This window comes from Idiotropiscis lumnitzeri, chromosome 5 (assembly GCF_059441095.1).
Source record: "Idiotropiscis lumnitzeri isolate Australia: NSW breed Sydney's pygmy pipehorse chromosome 5, RoL_Ilum_1.0, whole genome shotgun sequence".
Classification (NCBI taxonomy): domain Eukaryota; kingdom Metazoa; phylum Chordata; class Actinopteri; order Syngnathiformes; family Syngnathidae; genus Idiotropiscis; species Idiotropiscis lumnitzeri.
In genome coordinates, this window is record NC_142395.1 from 7694439 (window position 1) to 7718301 (window position 23863).

General features: G+C 40.1%; 1 protein-coding gene across 4 annotated transcripts in view; it reads right to left on the bottom strand.

The window, feature by feature from the left end:
* samd4a (sterile alpha motif domain containing 4A) overlaps positions 1–23863 on the bottom strand; it is a 44985-nt gene that overhangs the window by 12203 nt on the left and 8919 nt on the right. Inside the window, exons 3-11 of one of the 4 annotated variants that reach the window (XM_088295948.1) lie at positions 13637–14215; positions 10348–10635; positions 8082–8191; positions 7815–7901; positions 6360–6588; positions 6185–6270; positions 5048–5166; positions 4758–4962; positions 2303–2429 (exon numbers count right to left, since the gene is read on the bottom strand). In XM_088295948.1, coding sequence (XP_088152074.1) covers positions 2303–2429; positions 4758–4962; positions 5048–5166; positions 6185–6270; positions 6360–6588; positions 7815–7901; positions 8082–8191; positions 10348–10635; positions 13637–14215 — 1830 coding nt within the window. Of the gene's footprint in view, positions 1–2302; positions 2430–4757; positions 4966–5047; positions 5167–6184; positions 6271–6359; positions 6589–7814; positions 7902–8081; positions 8192–10347; positions 10636–13636; positions 14216–23863 lie in introns of all 4 variants that reach the window. The other 3 variants (XM_088295947.1, XM_088295950.1, XM_088295949.1) reach the window with 3 other exon arrangements.

Below are 23863 nucleotides of genomic sequence, written 5' to 3' on the forward strand. Positions count from 1 at the left end.
AAAGAGTGAGAGACGAGACAGTCAAGAAAGAGAGCAGGTCAGGGAGAGAGAGAGAAGGCAGGGAAGTGGGCCAGAGACTTGTCCTTACTGCACAAAGAGCCCCATTGTGGGACTTTCATGCTTTCCCTTCCCTGCCTCATTTTCTTCCTCTCACATACGTTCTCCACTCACACCCTCTGATATCCTGGCAGTTGAGAAAGTGTGGAAGAAGTCCCAGCTTTCTGTCAATTGCTGCTGTGGTGCATGTAACACAGCGGAAGCTTCCTCATGTTACAGTCAGTTTTGTTGTGTTTTTGTGCTGCAGAAAAGAAAAACTTTGGTCACTGGGCAACCGGCTCAATAAAGTGAGCCGCAGCCGCCTAGCACGGCCAGGAACTGGTCATAGCTGGTGAGCAGCTGGAGTCTTGCTGGTGTCACCAGCTACCAACAGGGCAACAACAGCATGTTGGTCTTGCTGGTTGCTGTGGCCAGTTGGTAGAGCAGTTTTTTTTTCTTTGCTTGGATAAGATAAAGAAGACAAAAAACACATTTTCACATAATAAAAAATGGCCAACTGGTTTTAATTTTTAGATAATCAACATTTTAGACATAAATTCAAATGGTGCATAGCAATACACTATTTTCCTCTTTGGAAACATTAGTGAGAATTTAGATAAATGTCTCCCAATAAATTTGGGTCTATGAGATGAAGTGAGGTCAGCCTAAACAAAACACTTGAGTGAGCTTGCCCGGTTTGTTAAAAAAAAGTGATCAGTTAGAACAGCAACTGCGTCAGGCTGTCAGCATCAAAGTGCGCCGCGTCATTTACGTCGACTACTACCTGTGACACATTATCCGACGATGTCGCCAGCCTATAAGGAGCGCTTGAGCTATTAGCGCCTTCTAGCTCTGGAGCTATTGCTAAACACTGGCAGCAGGCTCTGGATATACTAAATAAATACTATGTACACAGTCATTGTTCCATTGTACAAAGTGCATACTTTGTACATTGTCAGCGATTATTAAGTAATTTTTTTGGTGCCCTTAATTGGTGATTGAACCTTATTTCAGGACGTCATAGTGTTATTAAAGTCAGTAGCAAGAGTTTGCGACAGCATTGATGTCCATATATTATCATGTTTATTTTAAATAAATGATCGTGATTATTGTGCTGTTTCATGTTAGAAAACAAAGAAAGAAAGGGAGAAAATGTATTGAATCTGGATTTGAGCACATTCATGTTATCTCATAAAACATTATTTTTCAGTTGTATTGCTGCATTAAAATATCCTCCATGCAACATATACAATATTTAAATTTGCATATTCATATCTCTGGTGTTGTGCCAAAGTTTCCTATGTCACAATTTGGTAAATATAATTTTTTTCTATACTATTGGTCAGTCCACATTTGAGGGTGCTATTAACTTCACAAATTAATCAATCTAAAGTGTTGAAAATGGTTGTTCACTTTGATGATACAATGCAAAGGTTGAACAAACGTGACATTTTTTTTAATCTCCCAAAAAGTGATGATTTTAAAGATATGATGTTTTGACCCAATGTTGGCTATAATTACATTTTTGCCATTTTGATCATTATTAGAAAAAAATAATAAGAAATCAGCACTTACTTGATTGAACTTGATTAGCTTTTTACCAATTGCATGGATACACTTACTCAAGGAATTATTTGGAGGACTACTTTTTATTTTTAAGTGAGTCAAATTATTTATAATAACAGTCATTTTACTCTCTACGACTGACGGCAGGCTCTGAGCGTAATTTTACCATGAATACAAATTGTCCTTTTGTACCTTAAAAATAATTTGGGGGGGAAAAAAAGCTAAAGAAATCCATACTGCGCTGAACGATAAATGCGTTTACTGTGACACTACTTCCAACCCATGTCTTGTTAGGTCACCCAATAGGGAGTGCATAAGGGGCAGCACGCTCGTCATATTGTGCTGCCCAGGGTAAAAAAATAAAATCTGATGCCTGGTGAGGAGACACAAGGTAGCGTGTTTGAGTCTTTTTTCTTGATGACTCTAATACAATGTAAACAATAACTGATATGCAGTCAGACAATACAATTTTCCACCAGGGATAAATCAAATATTTCTTTAAGTAAGGTCTGAGCCTGCAGGGAATGTGCACGCAGGTGACCGACCTGCGATACATTACGAGAAAAAAACAAAAAAAAACAGGCACCTGCAAGTTGCCTTGATTGTGATCAAACTGAAAAGGCAATTTTTGGATGTCTTAACCCCTCAGAGGACACAAAGTAAAAGCTCATGTGCGTGTGTATGATTTTTTTTTTCCTACCAGCTTGTTGGAACATGACCATAGTTTGCGGTGTAGTATGAACTGGCAGGGAGCGGGTCCGTTGCACAGAGCTGTGAGTTCGACTCGGCATACTGTTGCTGCCTCCAGGATTGGCAAACCAAAGACCCTAAAGAAAAAAAAAAAAAAAGAAACAACACCATTTAATCAACTTGTTGAAGAGAAAAAAATGGTTCTAGATGAACCAGCTTGTATGTATCAAGCCAATATACACATTATCACTTGGTATCAAAGACAATTTTAAAGTAGTTAACTTCTGACAATAGTTGGGATTCTGGGGTGTGGTAAATTAGTCAGTGGAAGCTTCCCAAAGCATGGTTCACTTGAAGTTTGGACACGGAGGGATGAACAGCTCCTGCCCAGGAGGAGTGGGTTGCGGAGTCTCCAGAAGTCTTTTTTAAGATAAAGCAATGCGTTCGTTTCAATGGAAAAACTTTGGATTTGGCAAAAATGGGGATCATCTTGACATAATGGTTGCCGTGTATAGCCTTTGCAAATGCAGAGTGAACTATAATGAGAACATGACTATTTGTCGAGGCGTCTCAGCCGTCGTCATCGCATCACAAACAGCAACAAACCAGTCATGAGTAAACAGCTGTGGAAGGTAGTGGCATAGACCAAAAAGGTTGTTGCCGTAATTTTCCCAAAATTCTATTTGAAACCTTCTCCTGCTCAGCAAATTGCTGCAGAGAAGTGCCTTGCTGCCAGACTATGTAGACCAGCTGATATTCTTAACAAAGAATATGCAAGCCTTTGGCAAAATTCTTTGCAGTTACATACAGGTAGTCTTTAAGCAGAAAAATAAAAGTAGCAGGTTAATTTAATGTCAAAACACACAAGTTTACTACAAGTATATATAAAAATATATATATATAGATAGATAGATAGCAAAAGACTCCTGTGGGGACATCCAACCTATAGACATTTGACAGTTTCCGATGCAAGCCACACAAATTCCTCACTGTAACCTGCCTATCATACCTCCAGCACTATAACTTGCCCCTCCCCTTGCTCCCACTCCAACCCCCCTCATGGCCCTCCAGTGCCGCAGGCCAAGGAAAAACAGGAAATGCCAATGCACTGTTCTCGCTCTTTCTTTCTCTCATACACAAACGTAAATACTATCTCTCTCTCCCTCTCTCTGTCTTTGCCCCTCCCTCACAAACACCTCTGCCAAACTATGACTCACAAATCTCTCCGTGGTTTCCTCTCTACACATCTACAATACAGACACATAAGGAGGTATGGGAAAAGGAACTGAGACTGAGGTATTTCCTCCCATTGTATGAGATGAGTATGTGTGAGAGAAAAAGAGAACTTGGTTTCCAGTGAAATAGGTCAGCCCAAACCAGTGTGCCAGGATGAGCCTGAAACAGCTCCATAGCTCCTCCTGTTTCAACGTTCGGCACTGACGCAAGGTTTGTGGTATGTGGGGTGACTTCCCTAAAGTTCCATCCACCTCATTTCATTCGTCAGACGCCAGCAATTACACCCTTTTGCTTTGTCTGTATTCATGCAATATGGAAAAAAAAACATTTTAAATGGCTAAGTCATGAGGAAAGTATCTGCTCTCATTGATTTCATTCACCACGTTCACCATCTTTCATTAAATGTTGTAAATCAGGGGTCCCCAACCACCGGGCCACGACCCGGACCAAAGGTCACACAGATATATATAAAAAAAAAATGCAGTACGTCTGATTTGTTTGTTATTTGACGCTAAAAAAACATCTTATTTTGAAAAGTGACAGGCTTCTCTCTATGATGGACTCATGACGAGTGGGGCAAGTTACGGATCATCTTTGACCCATGAGCCGTACAGATCAAGCACCACGGATCGGGCAGGGCACGATCCATGGAATGGCTGCTGAAAAAAAATGTGCATGATAACTTTAAGGCAATATGATGAGTCCTCAATCACGAGAATAGCAGCAGTAGAAGAAGTTGAAACCCAACATGGATCATGTAATTTGTATATATGGGAGCATTTTGGCAACTAGACATGAAACAAGACCTCAAATTTATGATCAAGGGTTTTTTTTTCTGTCTCTTGTCCCAACACAGACATGTCAAGGACGCTGCAAATATGCTAAACGAACATGCCTCCTGCGCAATAGCCGACTTCAAAATAAAGCTGAACACAAAACATTTAGTCATCGATTGCATTGCAATAATCTTAGTAGACTTTTACTTTGGTGTTGGCCCTCGTGGTGGCGTAATGGCTTCCGTTTTCAACCTTTCAGCTTGCATCAACACAACGAAACCATATTCAGTCACTAATTTAGGATGCTAACAAACCGCTAATTAATTACGCCGTCATTGTATGACACGACATAAGTCTCGGGGCGTTAGTGGCTACTACTGGCTAGCAGCTACCTGTTAGCATTAGCACCAAGCACCAGCTTTTGTTTGTCCTTTTCCAGTTGGCATGACTCACCTGTCTTCCCTGCTTGGGGCCTGTGGGTGTGCTGCTGCTATTGCGAGGTGTCGGTCCCAGCAGGCCACTGCTGCTGAGCAGGCCGAGCCTTGCACCCGGTAAGCTCCTAGAGGGCATCTGGAACTGCCGAAGGCTTCTTCGTGCCATAACACTACTCCCAACACAGCTTGTGGTGGGGAGGGAATTGGACTGACCGAATCCACGACTGCTACAGAAAAAATAACATGTCATGGTCCATGTACAGGGTTCGTTGCAAAACGCAACCACCGTACTGTATACACAATACATACCTCCTCTGTGTTCGGTAACCTGCAATGTCAAGGAGCGTTTTTCTCGGAATGGATCTGAACAGCCTCTGGACCTGCTGTTTCCATGACAACAGCCTCTTCTTCTGAGTTTCACTAAAGGACTGATGGTCAAGGGACAACAACAGAGTTTAGTAGAGTGCATGACTCGGGTGTTGAAAGAGAAAGTGAGCTATTATTAGCTGTATCATTCTAAACAACTGACAGAGCACTTGCATGTTGTCATTGACCAAAAGTACTCTTAATTAAACTATAGCTATATGACATTTGCATTCCTCTAAGTGCATGAATCTATTATAGTTACCCAAAGCAGTGGTTCTCAACCTTTTTTCAGTGATGTACCCCCTGTGAAATACTTTTTCAGCCAAGTACCCCATAACCAGCACAAAGCATTTTGGGGAAAAATAATAAGATAAGACTTAAAGCATGCCATCAGTGTCTGATTTATTAAACTTTAGAACCTTCCAAACTTAATTCATATTGGTCCTCTTTTGGATCACAGAAGAGATCTGCAACTTGTGGGCTTAAATCCAAATAAAACATAATCTTTAATATACGACCGGAATTTCGCTGACTGAGGTTTGGCCTTCTTTTGCACTTTTGTCTGAGTTTTTCCAGAAGTCTTAAGCTTCAACCACAACTCCATTGTTTGCGTCTTCAAGTGATTGGCAGGTAAGGAGAGATGGCATGTGACAAGTTGGGTCGAGCCATTCATATGGGAAGAGTCTGGGTTTTTAAAATAATGAAATTGAATCACCTACTGAATATAACATTTGTGTTCTGAACTTCTGTTGCCCTGAAACATTTGATTAATTCAATAATTATTTAAAAAGGGTTTTTGCATGTTGGTTTGCTTTATTGGAAATCTTGCGCACACCCTGGCGTTTCTTCAAGTACCCCCAGGGGTATGCATACCCCAATTTGAGAACCACTTAGCTAGAGAATCAGGAGTGCTGTGTTTGTTTGGTTAAGCAACGACCTCCATTATCTATGGTAGATGCCATTCACTAAATTTTTGTATGCTCAATACCGACAATGAAAAAAAAAATCAAAGAGTGCTGGATGTTTGTGTACTATAATCTTATTTGATATTAATGTGTTTATTTTAAAGGTAGACCATACCTCATGTATAAGACACTTGTCAATGAGCTGCAGGTAGGAGCTGATGTTGTCCTCATCTGACCTTGAAACCAGCAGCTGAGTGCAAACTGAGATAAAGATAGAAAATTCTAAACTTTTTTGGATGATGATAAATACTCAATGTTGATTTAGATCAACAGCCACGTGGTCACCTCACCTTTGCCCATAACACGAATGAACTGGCTTGGTAGATCGCCCTCTGCAATGACACTTGAGCTTGCCTCAGCCTCTCCACCTCCTCCAGTGAGGTGGGACCCAGGTGCCGAGCTTTTGGAATCTGTGTTCAAGGAAGCGTCCTCGCCACCACTGAAAGTCTTGATAGGCGTCATGATCATCTGATGAAGTTCTTGCAGTGGTACACGCAGATTACTGCCCTCTAATACATCCTGGTGGTGGCAAGAGACACAAAGGGAAGAGATCACTTCAACAAAACATGATGAGATGTTATTTTACTGTCACTGGTTAATTCACTGGTATACGATAATTTCTTTGTGTCCACACTTGGACCTGATAAACTTAATCAGCAAAACGGTTGCCTTATTAGGAGAGATCAGTCCGTCATTCGGCGTTCGCCAGTGGCCGGGCCATTATCATCAGTCCGTCATTATTACAAGTGAATCAAAGCTGGTCAGTCGTCACTCCATCATTGTTATATTAAGCATCCTTCTGTCATTGCTAAATTACAGTTCGTCATCGCTATTTTAGGACAGATCATCTTCTTCTACCATTCACAACGTCACACGCATTCGCAGCACAAATAATGTATCTATTCCGCAAAAGAACCACGGCCGGTACCATGGAAACTAAAACGATGTTCCATTGTATTCACAATCAATATTTGCAATCATCTCCTTGACTCAAACATTCAATAAATAAACAAAATGTGCCTTGAAACTCAGTAGTAGATACATAAACTGAAATCTCTCTCTCTCTCTCTCTCTCTACCTCCAGCAAACATGAAACAAACTGGAAGTAATTGTTGACAAAATATTGTCAAAAATAAATAATTTCAACAAGATTTAACAGAAAATCATAATCGTTTACGTGCAAATAAATACACATACATAAAAAAATTAGACTCAAAGATTTTAGACTTCTGTTACGTTGTCTTGGCAACCGATTGAAGGTAATACGAGCGGAAGGGCATCCGCAATGCTAAAGTGTTGATATTTGACTTTATTTAAGTCATTTGAAACATTTGTGGTCATCAAATCTCGACATTGAGGAGCCACCGTCTCATTGCCCAAAACCATTTCTACGTTCTCCCTCCTCAGTGGAATTTCTGGTGGCAGGTGCTAGAATGTATACACTAAACAGAGGTGCAAGGAGCTAGGAACCTAGTACCTAGGAATGAGATGAGCCCGTCGTCAACGGAGTCCGCTCGAAGCAACGATGTACATTCACCCCCGTGAAAAAATATGTGAGACACGTGGCGCGGGTTTTCGTCAGTCGTCAGCGAAACGGGAGTCCATTTAATGATGGACTGAGAAGGTCGGTAATGGCCTGGTTAGCGATGATTTCAGTGACAGACAAAAACCCACTTCGGTCGATGCTTCGTCTTACGCCACATCATTATGAAATGTGTAAAGAAAAAAAAAATCTGTTAACTGACCTTTTCTAAACTGCGCAGCAGGTTTTGTCTCTCTTTTAACTTTTGAATGCTAATTACAATCTTGTGTCTTGCTCCTTTGGTGACTTTCTGTAGAAACAACAAACAAGCATCAAAACATATTAACCTTTTGAATACGGGTCAAGAATGTGTAAGGTTAAACAAAGCAACCAAAAATGTAATGAACAGCATGTTTTAAAAGTCAAGTTTGACTCAACGCCAAAAGTATTGACACTAGCAATACAATTATAAGCAATGGTCAATGTTTACCTGTGCCTCCAGTTGTTCTTCAGTAAGCGACATCATTTCATCATAGGTCATAGTAGAAAACAGCGCTGCATACTTATGGAGACGGAGACTCTTCAGCCATGCAGGAACATCTAGGGGACACACACATACTCTAAATACCTGCATTTTAGAATAAATGTTAAATGAATACAAGAGTAAAACAAGTATTTTTTTAAGAAAGTTGGTATTTACTGTGTATTTGTGTTTTTGTATGGGAATCCATTGTCAATTACAATCATGTACCGAAAATGTCCACACTGAAAAATATCACTTTAATTTCAAGTGGGCTTCGGCAATATACGTGTCACAAGTAGTGTCCCGTATGCGTGATTTTTGAGTCAAGATTTGAGGAGAATAACGGGAAAAAAAATTGCATTGAGGTCTGTAGTCACTCAACAACAGCTCAACAACAGCCTGCAATCAATACCTTATTATTACGTCTCAGGCACCAGCATGCACAAGCACAAATGGACACCCACAGCATGGTGAAATAAAAGCAATGTAGGACAATAAGCCAGCCTCCAACACCAGCCAGGACAGTCAAAAAGAAGCAGCTGTGGAGAATGAGGAGTGAAGAAGTTGGCGTATCTGATCAATGTATTGAATCATTTATAGCTGACATACTGTGGACCAAGACAGATATCCAAAGTAACAACCGCTGGCCAGATTCAGTACAATGATCAAATATTTTCTTTTTGAGTTGAACGAGATAGAGGAGTGTTTCCCCACGAAAAAAAACGCAAACCTTTGAGTCACGTCAACATTTCTGGTTACAATTAGGGAAATGGACTTCTCCCCATTTCATTTCAATCAGTCTGAATATGGACACACCTTTGATGAAGCATATTTTGACCATCTTTTAGTGTGATTTGGCAGACAGGGAGTGTATATATATATATATGTCACCAGTGGGGGAGTATTTTAATGACAACAAGCTTGCATGAATGTAGTATATTATATACAAGCAGTGTGTTCTTGCTGCACTTGTTTCGATATTTGATACATAATAGATTTAGAAGAAAAGGCCTGATTCCGATCTGAGGATGTCTGATTCCGTGCATTTTTTTGTCCTATTTACGATACTCTGACACATATTGAATAGCCAATTGTGTCACTCGAGAATAAAAAACAGAACGGTGCCTTCTCCATATTACACATTTGAGCACTGTCCAAAGGTGCTAATGATTTGAATCAGAGCTTTTCAAAAATAATTTCTCCCTACTGAGCCAATTTTTAGCTGTGTATTTTTTTGGAGACCAAACCTTCTGACCTCAGGTAACAAATAGACACCACCTACACAGTCTTGAGATTTTGTTGGACCCTGTGTATATTAAAGACATCCTGTCAGGTGCAGTGAATCATCCTGGAACAAAACTAAACAAGGATGCAGTATGTATGAAGGAAATGCAGGTTAAAAGTCACCGTAAAGGGGCGAAACACATGAAATACTTTCTGCAATGGCTTTAACTCAATATTTCAATGAGTATACGGTTGCTGATTTTACATTTTTCTGTTGAAATAATCAGCATAACAATATAGTATGAACTTTTTATCCATTCAATTGAATGTTTGTGAGCATTGCCTTTTATTATATCCACACTTGATTATTGCCCACATCTTATTTCTGTAGCAACCTGCATCTTCAGTGACTGTAAGTGTCTTTTTGTGGATTAAAAAAAAATTTAAAACTCATGCAAAGCAACATATTGTATGGGGAGGATGGCATGGTTCATATTGCTGGGAGTCCACTAGTCACATCGCCATGTAATGCATCAATGCATACACAATCATCATCATGTACGAGGGTGAGTGGTCAAATATATATTACCCCTTATCCCTACTAGAGCCATGCATGGACAAATTGGTACAGAACAACACACGTGATGCAGCTCACATATGCACAAACTTTAAAATTGTTATCATTAAAGCACAGTTGTGGTCCAGTTTAAATGTAATTGGTTTCAATTTTTTGCTGACTTTGTCAATGTTGATGGCTGTCAATAAATTCGAATAAAAAAGAACTACACGTTTCACATCCTTCTGGACTGATATTTATTTTTTCTTAAAAAAACAAATAAAAAAAAAAAAACAAAGCTTAGTTTTCACTGAAAAAAAATGGCAAAAATATCAAGGTATGAAATTTTGGTCATATTGCGCAGCACTAAAACGTATCAAGCTGTAACAAAAATTCTGCCTTTACAAAGATGACGAGTTTTGTTTGACAAATAATAAGACCCTTCCGACTCACCCCTCATGCCGCTGCCCTCGTCATGGAAGGAACTGCGATGTAGGCTTAAAGCTCCTCCCAAACTGGCCTCTTCCAGATGTTCACTTCCGCCGCTGCCTGAGGAGGCAATGCTGCTTTGAGGGGAGAGGGGTGCATGATCGGGGGCTGGGCCTCTATTACTACGGAGATCTTCCTGGGACAGCCAGACAGGACCGATGGCATGGTTGCTTGAGCCACTCATTGGTGGAGTTAGAGACACGGAGCGCTTCAGAGGACTATGTGGCTGGTTGCCACTTCCACTCGTTAGGACTGTGAGACATAAGACACACAAGATTTACTCCTGTGTTCAAAGAAATTGTGACCAAAACTAAAAACTATGTAGTACTTCCAGTGTTGGTTCAATTTACTCATAGTACTTCAACACAAGCGCCCGAATGCCTGAGACACCCCCACCCATTTATCAGCTCATGAACTAAACTGAACTAAACTGCACTCAACTCAAAAGGTCACCTATTAACACGCTGTGTGTGTGTGTGTGCGTGTGTGTCTCTTGTTTTGTGTTTTGTTTTTTTCGTGCATGTGGATGTGATGTATTAAGTACATTCTTTACGTTGATTGGTTGTCGCTGACGACAACAGACTGGGCCGGCCTGCAATAATGACGGATGGAGGAGTGACTGCCTTACATGCATAAACATCTTAAACTACTACTCTTGGACACTTACATCTTTTTTGTATTAATTGACAAACAACACAATGTTGAAAGAAAGCATAGATTTCACGGGAGATTTCATTCTAAACTAATGGCTCTGCTCCAGTTTTTTTATTACATAAGAAATAAATCAACATCCAAATCATTACATGATCCATCGGATCAAGTATTGCATGAGGAGCACTCCAAAATGTTCCGCCAGGTTGTGAAGGCTGGTAGGCTGGATGAATTGATGGAAAGCCAAAGCATTGATATCTGTGACGGACGGGGTGAGCTGCTTCCAACACTCCTGTCTCGTTTCCCATCCTATATGTGGTCTTCTTACTGTTGCCGCTATGTATAGTACTTCACGAGCCCCGTTTAAAATAGGTGCTCAGCTAACATTACATGTTCCAGTCCCTAAATATTAGCCATTTACCCTAAATACAGTCTGCCACAAAGGATGCCTTACAAGGGAAAGGATGTATGGCATCCCCTGCTGCGGCTTGGGCGAGAGCTCAAACTATGAGCTGGGGTCAAGTGGATGATCCCATCAATAGCACACATGACGATGTGACAGGATAATAATATTCGAGCACTCGTAAGAATGATCAGAACCGCTGGAGTTTACGACTTGCTTATTGTTACTTTCTCAGTGCCAAAGAATGAAAACTTCTAATAATGCTTGTACAAGAAACTTATGGCTCACAAATTGATTATTGTCAATAAAATAGAACTTATACACAATTCTACTAGTTTGGCAACGGTGTTTTTCAACATTTCTACTCATTTTGTTCTTTAATGCTGTGCTGTGAAACCTCTGGCTCATCAGTTCTGAAACCTTGAGATTATATGTATAGGTCTAAGGCTGCAAGCAGTCAAAAATATAAGATGATATTTCTTGGTGCTGCCAGCAGGGTTTTAAATATGTCTTTATTTATAAACCCTCAGCTGTTTCTTTCATGTCCCAGCAAGAAAAAAACAGAGAGCGCTTGCATTCTTGTCTGGAAATACCCTGCTCTGACTTTAGTTATGCTTAGTTTCAAAAGGCCAGCCTTCTCACTGTGTTGTCGCTGTAGTTGCCTTACAATAAAGTTTGACTTAAATGCAAAGGGATGACAGATGATCTCGCATGTGCTTCTAGTGTCAGACTGGTAGGCAAAACTAAACTTGTGGCACAATTAAAAAAAATTTCCAAAAAAGTGCAACTGGTATGGCACTGAATAAAATGTGAATCATTTTTTTGACCACTGAATCCAAACAACCTTAAGTATCTATAAAAGGATATGCTCCAAAATTGCCTGCGGCCTTAAGCAACTAACTTTTGCTTTGCACAACAACAACAACGATTCAAAAGGCACATTAATCCGCCAGGATTGCAGCAATGCGACTCGTGATTCTAGTTAAGGTAAGCCATTTTAAAAGAAAAAGAAAAACTTGCCGACATTTTGTCACAATGCTTCAATTTTTGAGCATGGGCAACATTTTACAGGCATAGCTTGAGATCTGAGAGCTTTTTCTTTTTCTATATGTGTGAACTCAAACCTGATGTGAAGAACGTGTGTAATGCAGTTAAGATAAAAGAACTGCATAGCAGGCTACAATCACCTGTGTGCTGCTAAAGGATAGAGACTCCAGCTTAATGTGTGTGATAAAATCCTTTCTATTTTCTTTATAAAATGATAGTTGGACACTTACTCACCCCCGCACATTGGGTGATTTGATAGATGGACATTTGCTGTATGTGAACATACAACTATATTGGGTTCTGAGGCTCCCCATACAAAATGTTGTACTGTACCACATTTGTAAACCATGAGAATATTGAGTGCCAGTCAAGGAAGACGCAGGTTGCTTAAGAATGATGACATGAGCGAAAATAAAGAGGAAAGTATGGATATAATGAAAGGCAGGTCCGACTGTACCCAGAGCTGTACGTACTTGCTTGCGTCGATTTTAGCTATTTCATCCACAGGTACACAGAGTGTCATTCACTTGCCATGCTATTCACGATGCAAAGGTGCTAGGAAAGCTAATGTCTTTTTTCCCCATATACTGAGAAAACTAGGGCAGGTGTGGGAGCATGAGATTTTATCAAACAATCAATGGAAAACCAATGCAAGATGATGACCCTGTATGCAAATAATTTGGGTTGTTGCTGTTTACATTTTCTGGGTATCCAAAATCCAATCTGTTGCAGTGTTTGTGGCCACTGCAATCTTGAAATATTGTCTAGCTACAAAGAGGGAATATATTTCAAACTGAATCACATATTTCGCCATTGTAGACTAGAGTAGTGAATATGCCACAAGTGGGCCATGTCTCATCATCCAAGATTCCACAGATTATGCGTTATGTTAGGTTAAAGGTTATCGTATGTTATCTCAAATTATTTTATTGTTTTTCAGTTTTTGTGTGTTGAAGCAAAGCCTTCACTCTGGCAAAGAGAAGATAATATTCATTCACAGTTGACTATTAGTGATAACGTCAATGTGCAAAGAATGGTGAGCAAAATATATTTTTTGCACTCAATATATAATCTACATTAACAGACAAGAAATGCTCATCAGAACCAAGACAGAGAGTTCAAATGGCAACGAATAGAGGACAGTACACTTACTGGCATTGCCACCTCCACCAGTTCCTAATGTGTTGATAGTTGCTGGTACGGAAGATGATGGGTAGAGAGGCAGGTGTCCATTCTCACAGCCCTGCTGCTGCCAGCCTCTCCCAAGCCCCGAATCTCTGCTGCTTTGCCACCCATTGAGGCGATCGTCTGAGCCATAGCGCTGGTGGTGATGCAAAGCATATAGGTTGCCCGAAGAAGAACTGTTGGTGGAGGAACCCGATGATGTAAGGGTTGACGGTGGAGTTGACTGGTGGTGATGCGGGCCAGCAGGTGAAGGCCTTTCGAGTGAGTCTCCCGTGGCAGCGGCCCTCTCCTCCAGGTGGTTGAGCCATAGGGCCAAAGCAGCACGGTCCTCCAGGGAGGTGGCAGGGTGGATGAGGGCATAGGATAAGAGTTGGCGGGACTCTTCCAGGTGGCGGCCATGTTCAATAGTGTGGGCAAGGATGCGCGGTAGTAGGCGCATATACTCGACCTTGGCTTCTACATTGCCCGGTTTGAGAAGTGGCAAATGGGTAAGAACAAGTGAGATGACACGTTCTTTTGGCTCGCTTTGCCACTGGCTGATGACCTCTGGAGGAAGACAGAAAACAAGAAACAAAAGATTGGCACACACACTTGAAATCGTGAAAAAAAAAATAAAAACAATTTTAACTACATAATAGTAGTTTATTCTGATTAATATTGCATTTCTGGAATTTGAATTAAGCAGAAAGATTTGTATCCATGTCGGGGGAATTGGGGGATGGTGGACATTTTGTCTTGTACTGCCACTTGTTGACTGAAAATTACATCACAATACTTAAGTATTCAGCTTGCAAACGTTAGATGACCAAATCGAGAAAACAGGTGAACCGTGATTTGAGGATTGTTTCCACAAACGCAATATTAATCAGAATACCGTGTTTAGACCACTGTGGGCACATAGAACATTTTGTGAAGAACATTTTTGACTCGACCTCCCCTTTAAAAAAAAAAAGAGCCTAACAACTAGAAAGCTATAGCCAGCAGCGATTATTTATTATTATTATTATTAATATGAAACATTGCATATGTGCCACCAAGATGTGTTGCTTTCTTTCTTGGCCCATGCCATTATCTGTCCACAAAGGTAATTAGAATTTAGATTGGAAGATATGCGGCTGGCAAACAATCATGCAAACAACCACAGGTAAAAATATCACCTCACTAAATCCTGACCCCAATATCAGCTATCTTGTGGAATCATTTTTTTTCAGTCTATCAGATACAATAAGATTCCTCCAAAGTATTCTACAAAAGGTCATGGAATTATTGTTGTCTATGTCCGAAGCCCGTTGAGCCCTGATTTTTGACACGCGCAATAGATACCAAAAGGTTAAGTGCAACAGTTTTGGGAAGCCCTAAAAAAACAAACAAACAAAAAACAAACAAGACAGAACAGGACACAACCATACTTATGCGACTGAGTAAATGCGACCACCGCTGTCATTCTCGGCCCTAATGGTCTTGTCTCTATGTTTGACGTATGAGGTGAAACTAGAAAATGCATCTGCCACTATGTCCAAAGATATCCTCAAGTCATGGTCTACTTTGTGGTAACACAGCTCACTCTCTCCGACTGAATAGACAGCTGCAACACCGATGAGGCACATGGAAAGCCTCAGATACTGACGCCTTCCAAACAAGGTTCACATTCATTTTGTCCCTTGAAGGATGGGGAGGGTTTAGGGCCTACAGTAAATCGTTTTGGACGAAGCTTTTTAAAAGAGTGACAAACAAATTATATGCTTTGAAAATGCAGCTACTCTCGTTCTGCTAATCCGACCCTACAGAGCTTAAGAACTCAGGCAGACGGCCCACGTTTTCAGAGAAGGTTTGATATGAAAACAACGTGAAAGAAGACACATGTGTTTCCAAATATAATCATATTCAGTCCAAGAATGACTAGAAATTGAAGCAATTCAGGCTTTTTCAATTGTGTTGGCTTTTTCTTTCCTTTGACTTTGGAAATGTCCCTCGAAAAGCCAAAGAAACTACTACTCTATATGTGCATTTTTCAAAAAGTAATTTTGACTAAGTGTGAGTGGGATGAGAAAAGGGAGGAACTACATTGACTCCAGTGATGATGCAATGCTTCATTCCATTGAATGAAGCAAGATTTGGTCCAAGTTGAGAGCACAATTTTATTGTTTATTTCGGAATGACTGGAAAACATTAACAGTATGAGAGCACTTAGTATAGTGCAAACCTCCACCATATTGAGATTCTGAGGTCAAGGAAAGTTATAGTTGGCAAATGTGGGAAGTGACTCAAAAAAAGAAAAGGAGCAAAACATAGTCAAGACTTCCTGTTTAGAATCATGTGCAACTAAAATTCAGCTTCATTATTTACTTTACATAAAAAGATCACGAGACAAGAGATCAATATTTAAAATTATATTTCAAGGTATTTAGCACAGGCTAGTGGCTATGCTACACAACTGAGAAGTCTTCAAATGAACGCATCCATCTGCATTTGCACAAAAATATTGAAATGCGCATGGCAGCTGTGTTGTTTCTCATTACATTAATTATTAAAATAGAACCAGCATTGAAATTTGTTGGTCATTTTATTCCAATAATCAGAGCTATTGCACAAACATAGCGAAGAGAATGAAATTACTGGTGCGCTATGTAACATAAGTCCCGTGTGTACATCAACGAAAACAGCAGCAGTTGATGACAAACGGACGGAAAACATTGTGAGATCTGTAAAGAATGTCTCAAACATGACATCGGTAACAACTTCCACACAGTAGGAATGAATGTATCATACAATATGCTGAGTTAAACTTTTACGATGAAACTACCTATAAATAATAAAATAAAAACTTGCAAACATATTTGACTTTTCTTGAGCTTCAATCCATGTTTTAATGTAGAAGTGACAGAAATCATGTGAATAAAATTGAGGAAATTCACTGTGCTAAAGAAAACTAAAATCATCCCTTAATGATTTTTAATTGTGTTTTTATTTACCTGAATACAAAACGTTTTGTTCTGCTTCTCTAGTATGCATAATATCATTCTACACATTCAAAATGCGGTATATGCCTGAAAAAAAAAAAAGATTAGGAGGAACATAATAAATATATATGAATATATGTCAAATATACGTCAGAAGTTAGTTTAGTAATCTCCATTTTTACTATTACAACACAGCTACTGTGGGCCGACGCCGACAAAGAGCAAAGAGCAACAACCGTATCACGTCAAGTCAGAAAAAGTGAAAGAGAAAGAGAAATCGAAAGAGAGAGAGAGAGAGAGAGAGAGAGAGAGAATGAGAAATCTCATGCGTGATGCATGTCATAAAACTTGGAAATAACAAAGCTCAGCAAAACACATTGATGTTAGCACATCAACACGCGTAACCCTTTTTTTTCCCCCATTTTTTTATTTTCAGGGGCTGAGAATTAGGCCAGAGGGTCAAGGTCAATTGTATACAAAGATCACGGCCGGAGGGCGGGTGACTGACAAAAAAAGGGCCAAGTGCCCAGCTCTGGTATTTTCAAATGCATCGAGAGAACGGCCATGGGTCTGCTGTCATCTTCTGGTGAATTATAAAGTAGCTTATTTTATACATGTGTAGTTTCTGATGCAGCCAAGTGTAGATGACAGGACACTTTTATTTAGAACTAATTCTGAACACCAACCGCAATTGGCAGAACTTTTGAAAATGCCTGCCTTAATCGCTCAAACGCAACAAATCTTTTACAACTCCAACTGGTCATTTCCAGCCAGAAGATCCCCACCGAACAAACAAGAGTATACAAGAGCCCTGGTGTGCAACTAAGATGACACTTATACTCATTGACCTCTCCCACCAAGGTGTAAAGGCCAAGCAGTTCCCTCGGTGGGTCAAATGGCTTCAATGCAAACAGCCAAGTTGTGTGCATCAGCACTAAAAGACTGATTACTGAATGACAGTGGCGTACATTGTAGAGAGGAAAAAGACAGAGCGATCATGTTTTAGAAATCATGTAATAGTACAAGTCAGACAGAGTCACACAACAGAGAGTAGAAGTATGGACCATGCTTATTCAATTGTAAGAAGCATAATTAACTTTCTAAGTCACCATAGTGAAGTCGTTTTCTATGCATGGCAAATTCTTCACTTCCCTCCATTTGAAGAATGTATGATCACACCCGACCCCGAAGGAAAAAGTGTTAACGGCTTGATAAAGAGAAGTGAGGTGTGGTTAAGTTATGACAATATACTGTCTGTGAGAAGCATAACTCAGCTCATCTCTGGGAAGTCATCCATTTCAAGATGCCACTTTGCTAAGATAATGAATCAAGTCTAAATCAGCTTTCCCCCATGAGACAAAATAGATGCAAAGCACGAGAGCAACAATTAGTGTGACCTGCTCCTTGAAGACTGACAAACAAAATAGTACAACTAAAATAGGCGAGACTTATATTGAGGTATCATAATTCAGCTTGACAAATTATGTGGTTTGCTCTGCACAAGACAGAGAGATGGGAGCCTGCTTGGAACTGATGAATCACAGGAGCATGACTGAGAAGAAAACACTGAAGAAAAATACGGCTTGAATCTGGTGGTGAGTGACATGAAAATAATGTGTTTTATTGACGGTAAAAACTAAGAAGCAGAAATGACGTCTATTTACATCAACGTCCGTGTGTCGCCATTTGAAATCCGTCAAATGAGTCCGTTCATTCACGTAAACACGTCCGTCAGAATGTTTCAGAAATTGGAATTTTGACCTTATCACAAAAATTGTACACGTAAACCTAGTCACTAAAAAAAGAAAATCAGATACACAGAAATGACCAAAACGTCAGACAGAGTCGAGGGAGTCATTTGTATGGCATTTCATTTATGGCCAATACAAACCGGTGAACTTTGTGTGTCATTCGGACCCGAAACGACACTCTGATCACCTCTTGGGCACATCTGACGATGCCAAGTCATGCACTGCCTGCTATGCAATTCTTTAAAATATGTTCAAAGCCACATTTTCAGGTGAGTGATGGTGTTGGAAAAACGGGAATAATCCTTAAAATGTCTATGAGAGGATGATGCGAGGCAAGGCGTTTTAACTGGGAAAGCTTTTGATCATCACACATGGAAAGAGAGAGCATGGACACAGTTTGTCTTTGCTCTGCAAAGTGTCTGTGTTAAATAATTCAATCCACACTGGCCCTTTGAACTTTAAGACAAAATTTGATATGAACAAAAGCAACAAATGGTCCAATATATACATCTGATTGATCTTTCATATATTTCTAATAGCTAATATATCAACTGTCACATGTGACTTCAGGAGGTTAACTTCACAAGTATGCCTCCACCTGTCAAAAAAAATGAATATAAATATAGTTTCAATAATTAAGTAAAAATAATTTATTTCGAACTAAAAAAAATGAACAGTCAATGAAATATAATCTAATTTATTTACCATCATGAAATCAATCAGAATGCACCCACTTTCTTGAAAGATGGGACAGTAAACATATTAAGCTAAAGCAGGTAGTTAACTGATAAGTCAATATTCCATTCAAGTGAGTAGTGCACAATCCTAAAAATATGTCTGGATGATGGAAAATGTGCATGCTTGAAAGAGGAAAAATAGTGATAATGAATAATAAAAATGATGATAATAAACAAAATAAAAACAAATAGTTACCTTGCGCTAATAAGTTTGGTTTGGGGTTTTGAGGTTTTGTTTAAGTTTTTGGTTAGGCCAAATGGGGTTGTGGTCTAACCCTGTGAAGGTCTTGAAACATGCAGTCCGAGTGTGTAGGGGTGTGTGCGTGTGTGGGCGGGGGGGGGGGGGGTGGGCGTGTGCATGTGTGTGTGTCCTCTAAACTCTGTCCTGTGATTCTCCTGTTAGCAAAACAAACATGAAAGTGGCTCACTACTGGCTACTCTTTCGAACTATTGTTGATTCAACACCACATCCAGTTCCATTTTCCAACCAAAAACAAGAGACCGCAGGCTTAATATAGGAAAGAGTAACTTAAACGATTAATATAACGCGTTCTTAAAGTCCTGGAATAGACTTTTTATAAAAACAAATTATATGGCCAGACAAAGCCAAAGAATTCCAAAAATATAAATTAGGGGATGCTGTGTAAGCAGAAAAAGCGCTAGGTTAGTGGTGAGGGTGACTTAAGGAGAACGAAGTAGAAAAGAGTTGTAGAGGAGTGGGAGGTGATAGAAGGGAAAGGTTCCCGCTGCTGCTTTCCGAGTGGATTCTCCAGCTCAGCAGTGGGGAATGTGCTGGCATACCACAGAGCCTGTTGCTGAAGAATGCAGTTCTTGCTAACGGAGCCACAGCTGAATTTACTAAAACGCGCTCGCACACAACGACTTGAGCGCAAGTCATAAAACAACACATAAGATGGAAGTGAACTGCACAAGGTGCTAATGTACTAAAGCAGCCACAATATCATACAAGTTTGTTTGACTAAGATCCTGATAGCGGGCGTGTTTTGGCAATCGCATGTTCACTCACTCGACACAAACTGCACGCCATATTCGTAATTTACATATTTAGGTAGTGCTGATGCTTTTCAGATTGATTCGCAGAGAATCAATTAAATATAGATCAAATATCGTCATCCGAACTACCATATTTTCTGGACAATGTCACTCCGGGGAAAAAGTCGAACCAGCCCAAAAATGCATCAGGTAGAAAAAAAACATAGATAAGTTGTATTTTTTGCAGGCAATTTATTTTAGCTCAAAAATACCATTTTACTGCTATCAAGATGCATAAAACACGGAAATGACAAGACACAATGATGCAAGTTTTTTTGCATGCAAGTACTGCACTGATATGACAGCATTTAAGAAAATAATGACAGCGTCTAATGGTACAGCAGAAGAAATAGTCATGACCGTTCATTTTATTGCATTTTATTGTCATGTGCTCCTAGTGGCACATGAGTGCAAAATAACATGGTCTATGTTGTTCACAATGCTGTGAACACAACGATGTGTTGCTTTTAATCACGTAACTTGGCAACAACGATTTTGTGACCATTTTAATTTTGTGATATTGACGTTGCATCCCTAGTACAAAGATGCACATTTTTTTTTATAGTTAAACAAACGGGTAAGGTTGGGTTAATTGGAAGCTGTATACTGCTGGATAAGAGCCTAAGTCAGAGAACATGACATTCACCTGAGCCTGACTCACAAACTCAAAGAAAATCACATTTTTACATATTCACAACAGATATGCAACATTCAGTAATTTATTCAAAGAATAAGGTATTTATAAAATAATATTAATGAATTAATGAAAGTTGCATGGAGAGTATTTAGTCTATGTTGTAGCATTGTAATCAATTAAAAAAAAAAGTGGACTGGTATAGTGACACTGAAGGGTAATGAATCAATGTGGAAGGAATCATCTGTAAATGTCCACCTAAATGAGCAGCATGTCACTCATGACAGACAGGAGATGTTGAGCAAGAGGAAACAAACTATCAAACTGTCAGGCAGTTTGTTTGCAGGTGATTTCAAGGAGACGTTGAGGAAGAGCCATGAAATGGTGCGGCTACTTGAAGCACACACTGATTTAAATGATGCGTCCACATGCCTGACACGTTTGAAGGAATACCGGCAAATTATATGTCGGATGATCAACCATTGCATGAGCTGCATTTTACAATGAAAAGAACTCGCATTCACGTCTCCATTTTTACGTAACAAATTCCTGATGCCCAATGTATTGCACATCAGTCGTAATAAAGCTAGCTCAGTCAACCTTCCACAGTTTACTGGCACAAATATATAAAAAAAAAAAATTAATTTCATTATTCTTTTTTTTTTTTTTATGGGCTGAACTCAAAAATCTAAGACTGTCTCTACTAACAATAACGGAGATATTGACAGTTTTGTGAACAATATTTGAGCGGGATAGCTCTTTATTCTACAAAGAAAAAGGCTTAGATCTTGTGGGAAAATGTGTTATTGTTCGATGAGACCAATGATGAGCTTTTGGGCCATAATTCCAAAAGATATGTTTGGTGCAAACACAGCCGAGAGCAGCTATTCCTAAAATCATCAGTCACTTGGAATTGGTTTCAGTTCATAGTAGCAGACAATGAGTGCACTTCAAAGTATGTTTAAAAACTGCAACTGAAGCAAGCAGAAAGGTAAAACTGCTAAGAAACAATTTATTCGGACTATTTCACATTGTTTAATGTATGGCAAGACGGTACCTTGAGAATCTTGTTCAAGTCAAACTTCGATATGGTCACAGCAACCTCTAGATTGGGAGACGACCCTTTCTTCACAAAAACTTGACATCTCTACTGGGATGTGTAGACTTTTATCAAAAATATTCATTCGCTACTATGTTTGACCATATGTGAATATGTGTCATAAGAGACAAATAAAAGTTTGTTCTTTTCCTTACTCCAAAGTGGCATGCACCTGCCGGTGACACAAGATTTGTGTTTCTCTTCTCCAGGAAAAGGAAAGGCATCATCACGGCTACTGTGCAACAGCAGCAGCCTGTTACAATGGCTTTGCCAGAGAAGTACAAGTCAGTGGCTACAAATGTTTGGGGGAAATGAGGCGATTGCTACGGGAGACATCGACTAAAGCTGATGTTGTGTCAATGACACGTGTCACAAATGAACCATCTGTGTGGCTAAGTTAGTTCGATCACCATTAAATGTCCACTTTCAGCTTCAAGTGGCACCCAATTTAATCAGTTACATTTACTCAAATAACTTTTAGAATGAATTGTACTTGCCAGAGTAATTTTAATGTAAGACACTTTTTACTTTTGCATGTGATGGGTCCAACATGGCGCTATTATTTGTTCCGTGACCAGTAGCCTGACAAATTGAAACGCCTGTCACTCTGACTACTGCAGACTCCCTCCTGTGTCCCACGGTCCTGCATGACCACAAACTGCTTTACTGCTGCCTGGACACAGTCCTTTTTGTCACGCCTCACCGTGGATCTGTGCCCTCGGACCGTGCTCTCGGTGGTTGATAAGATGGAGTCTGGTCGGTGTCAGACTTATAGAGTGGCCGAGTCGAAAGACTCAGGACAATGGTTGCTATGTCCACTTATCTGGTAATCTGACATAGCAACGGTTGTGAACGATTAAAAAAAAGTTGTGTCGTCAGAACTCATTATAACTGTTTTGCTGGTGCACCAAAGAAAAAAAGTTGAGCCCAACAGTGCAACCTGCACAAAAGGTAAGTCAATGGCCCCAGGGGTTGGGGTTAAAGTAGTCGTATCAAGGCAAAATAAGCAGATCTTCAATATGTTCTGCTGAACGCACAGATTAGCATAAACTAGCAGCATTAGCCGTGCTCAGCACTTACTCAATGCTGACTTGTTGCTGGGTATACAGGTGGGGTAAGTGTTTGTCGATGTGTACATGCACCACATGCACTTCAGTCAAATGCTTCTGCAAGTAGAAGCAAGCAGTCAGCCAGCCCCAGCGCACACTCGGCACCTAGCAATGTGGTAGGGAAGACCGCTAAACACCCAGCGGGATCCAGCCCACTGGTTGTCATTCAATGAAAGCCGGCCATGCCATTGGCTCAGCACTATCTAACCTATTCATGGGGGCTCTCATGAAGAAACGATCACGTGCTACTTCCTGTAAGACACCGGAAGTAGCAGGGAGTTATTTGTGACAAACACAAGCCCCCATAGCATTGAAAAATGTACCGCACAGCTTTGGATATTGCTGCCCTGGAGGTGGTTTGAGTGCACTAACAAGCAGACAAAGTTGAAACTGAGACTAAAACAGCAATGATTTCAAATTGCACACGGGACGAGGAGACAATGTTGTTTTGACAATCAGTCCAGTTTCCAGCACCAACCATGGAATGAGCAAACACAGAAGAATTAGGTTGAGAATCTTAATTTGTACTTGTGCTCCTTTCATTTTGTGGACAAAACGGTGCGTCACGACAAACCACCGGAGAAGACTGCCCACACAAAGACTGAGTGCAGTGTCACAAGAGCATCAAGGTATGATTTTTTAGGTGCATATGTACTGATGAATTTGTAGCCATATCTAGGCATTTGGGTGAAAATAACTTACTATTACGTTTTGTTTTAGATTTTTCCGTCGCAGTCAGGGAGGTTTCCTTGTTTGACACGGCTGTTGAATGAAGAACAATTCTTTTCTATGCCTCACTCCTCCCCACACTTCCCATTTCCTCTGAAGTGTATCGTCAACATCCCCTGCGC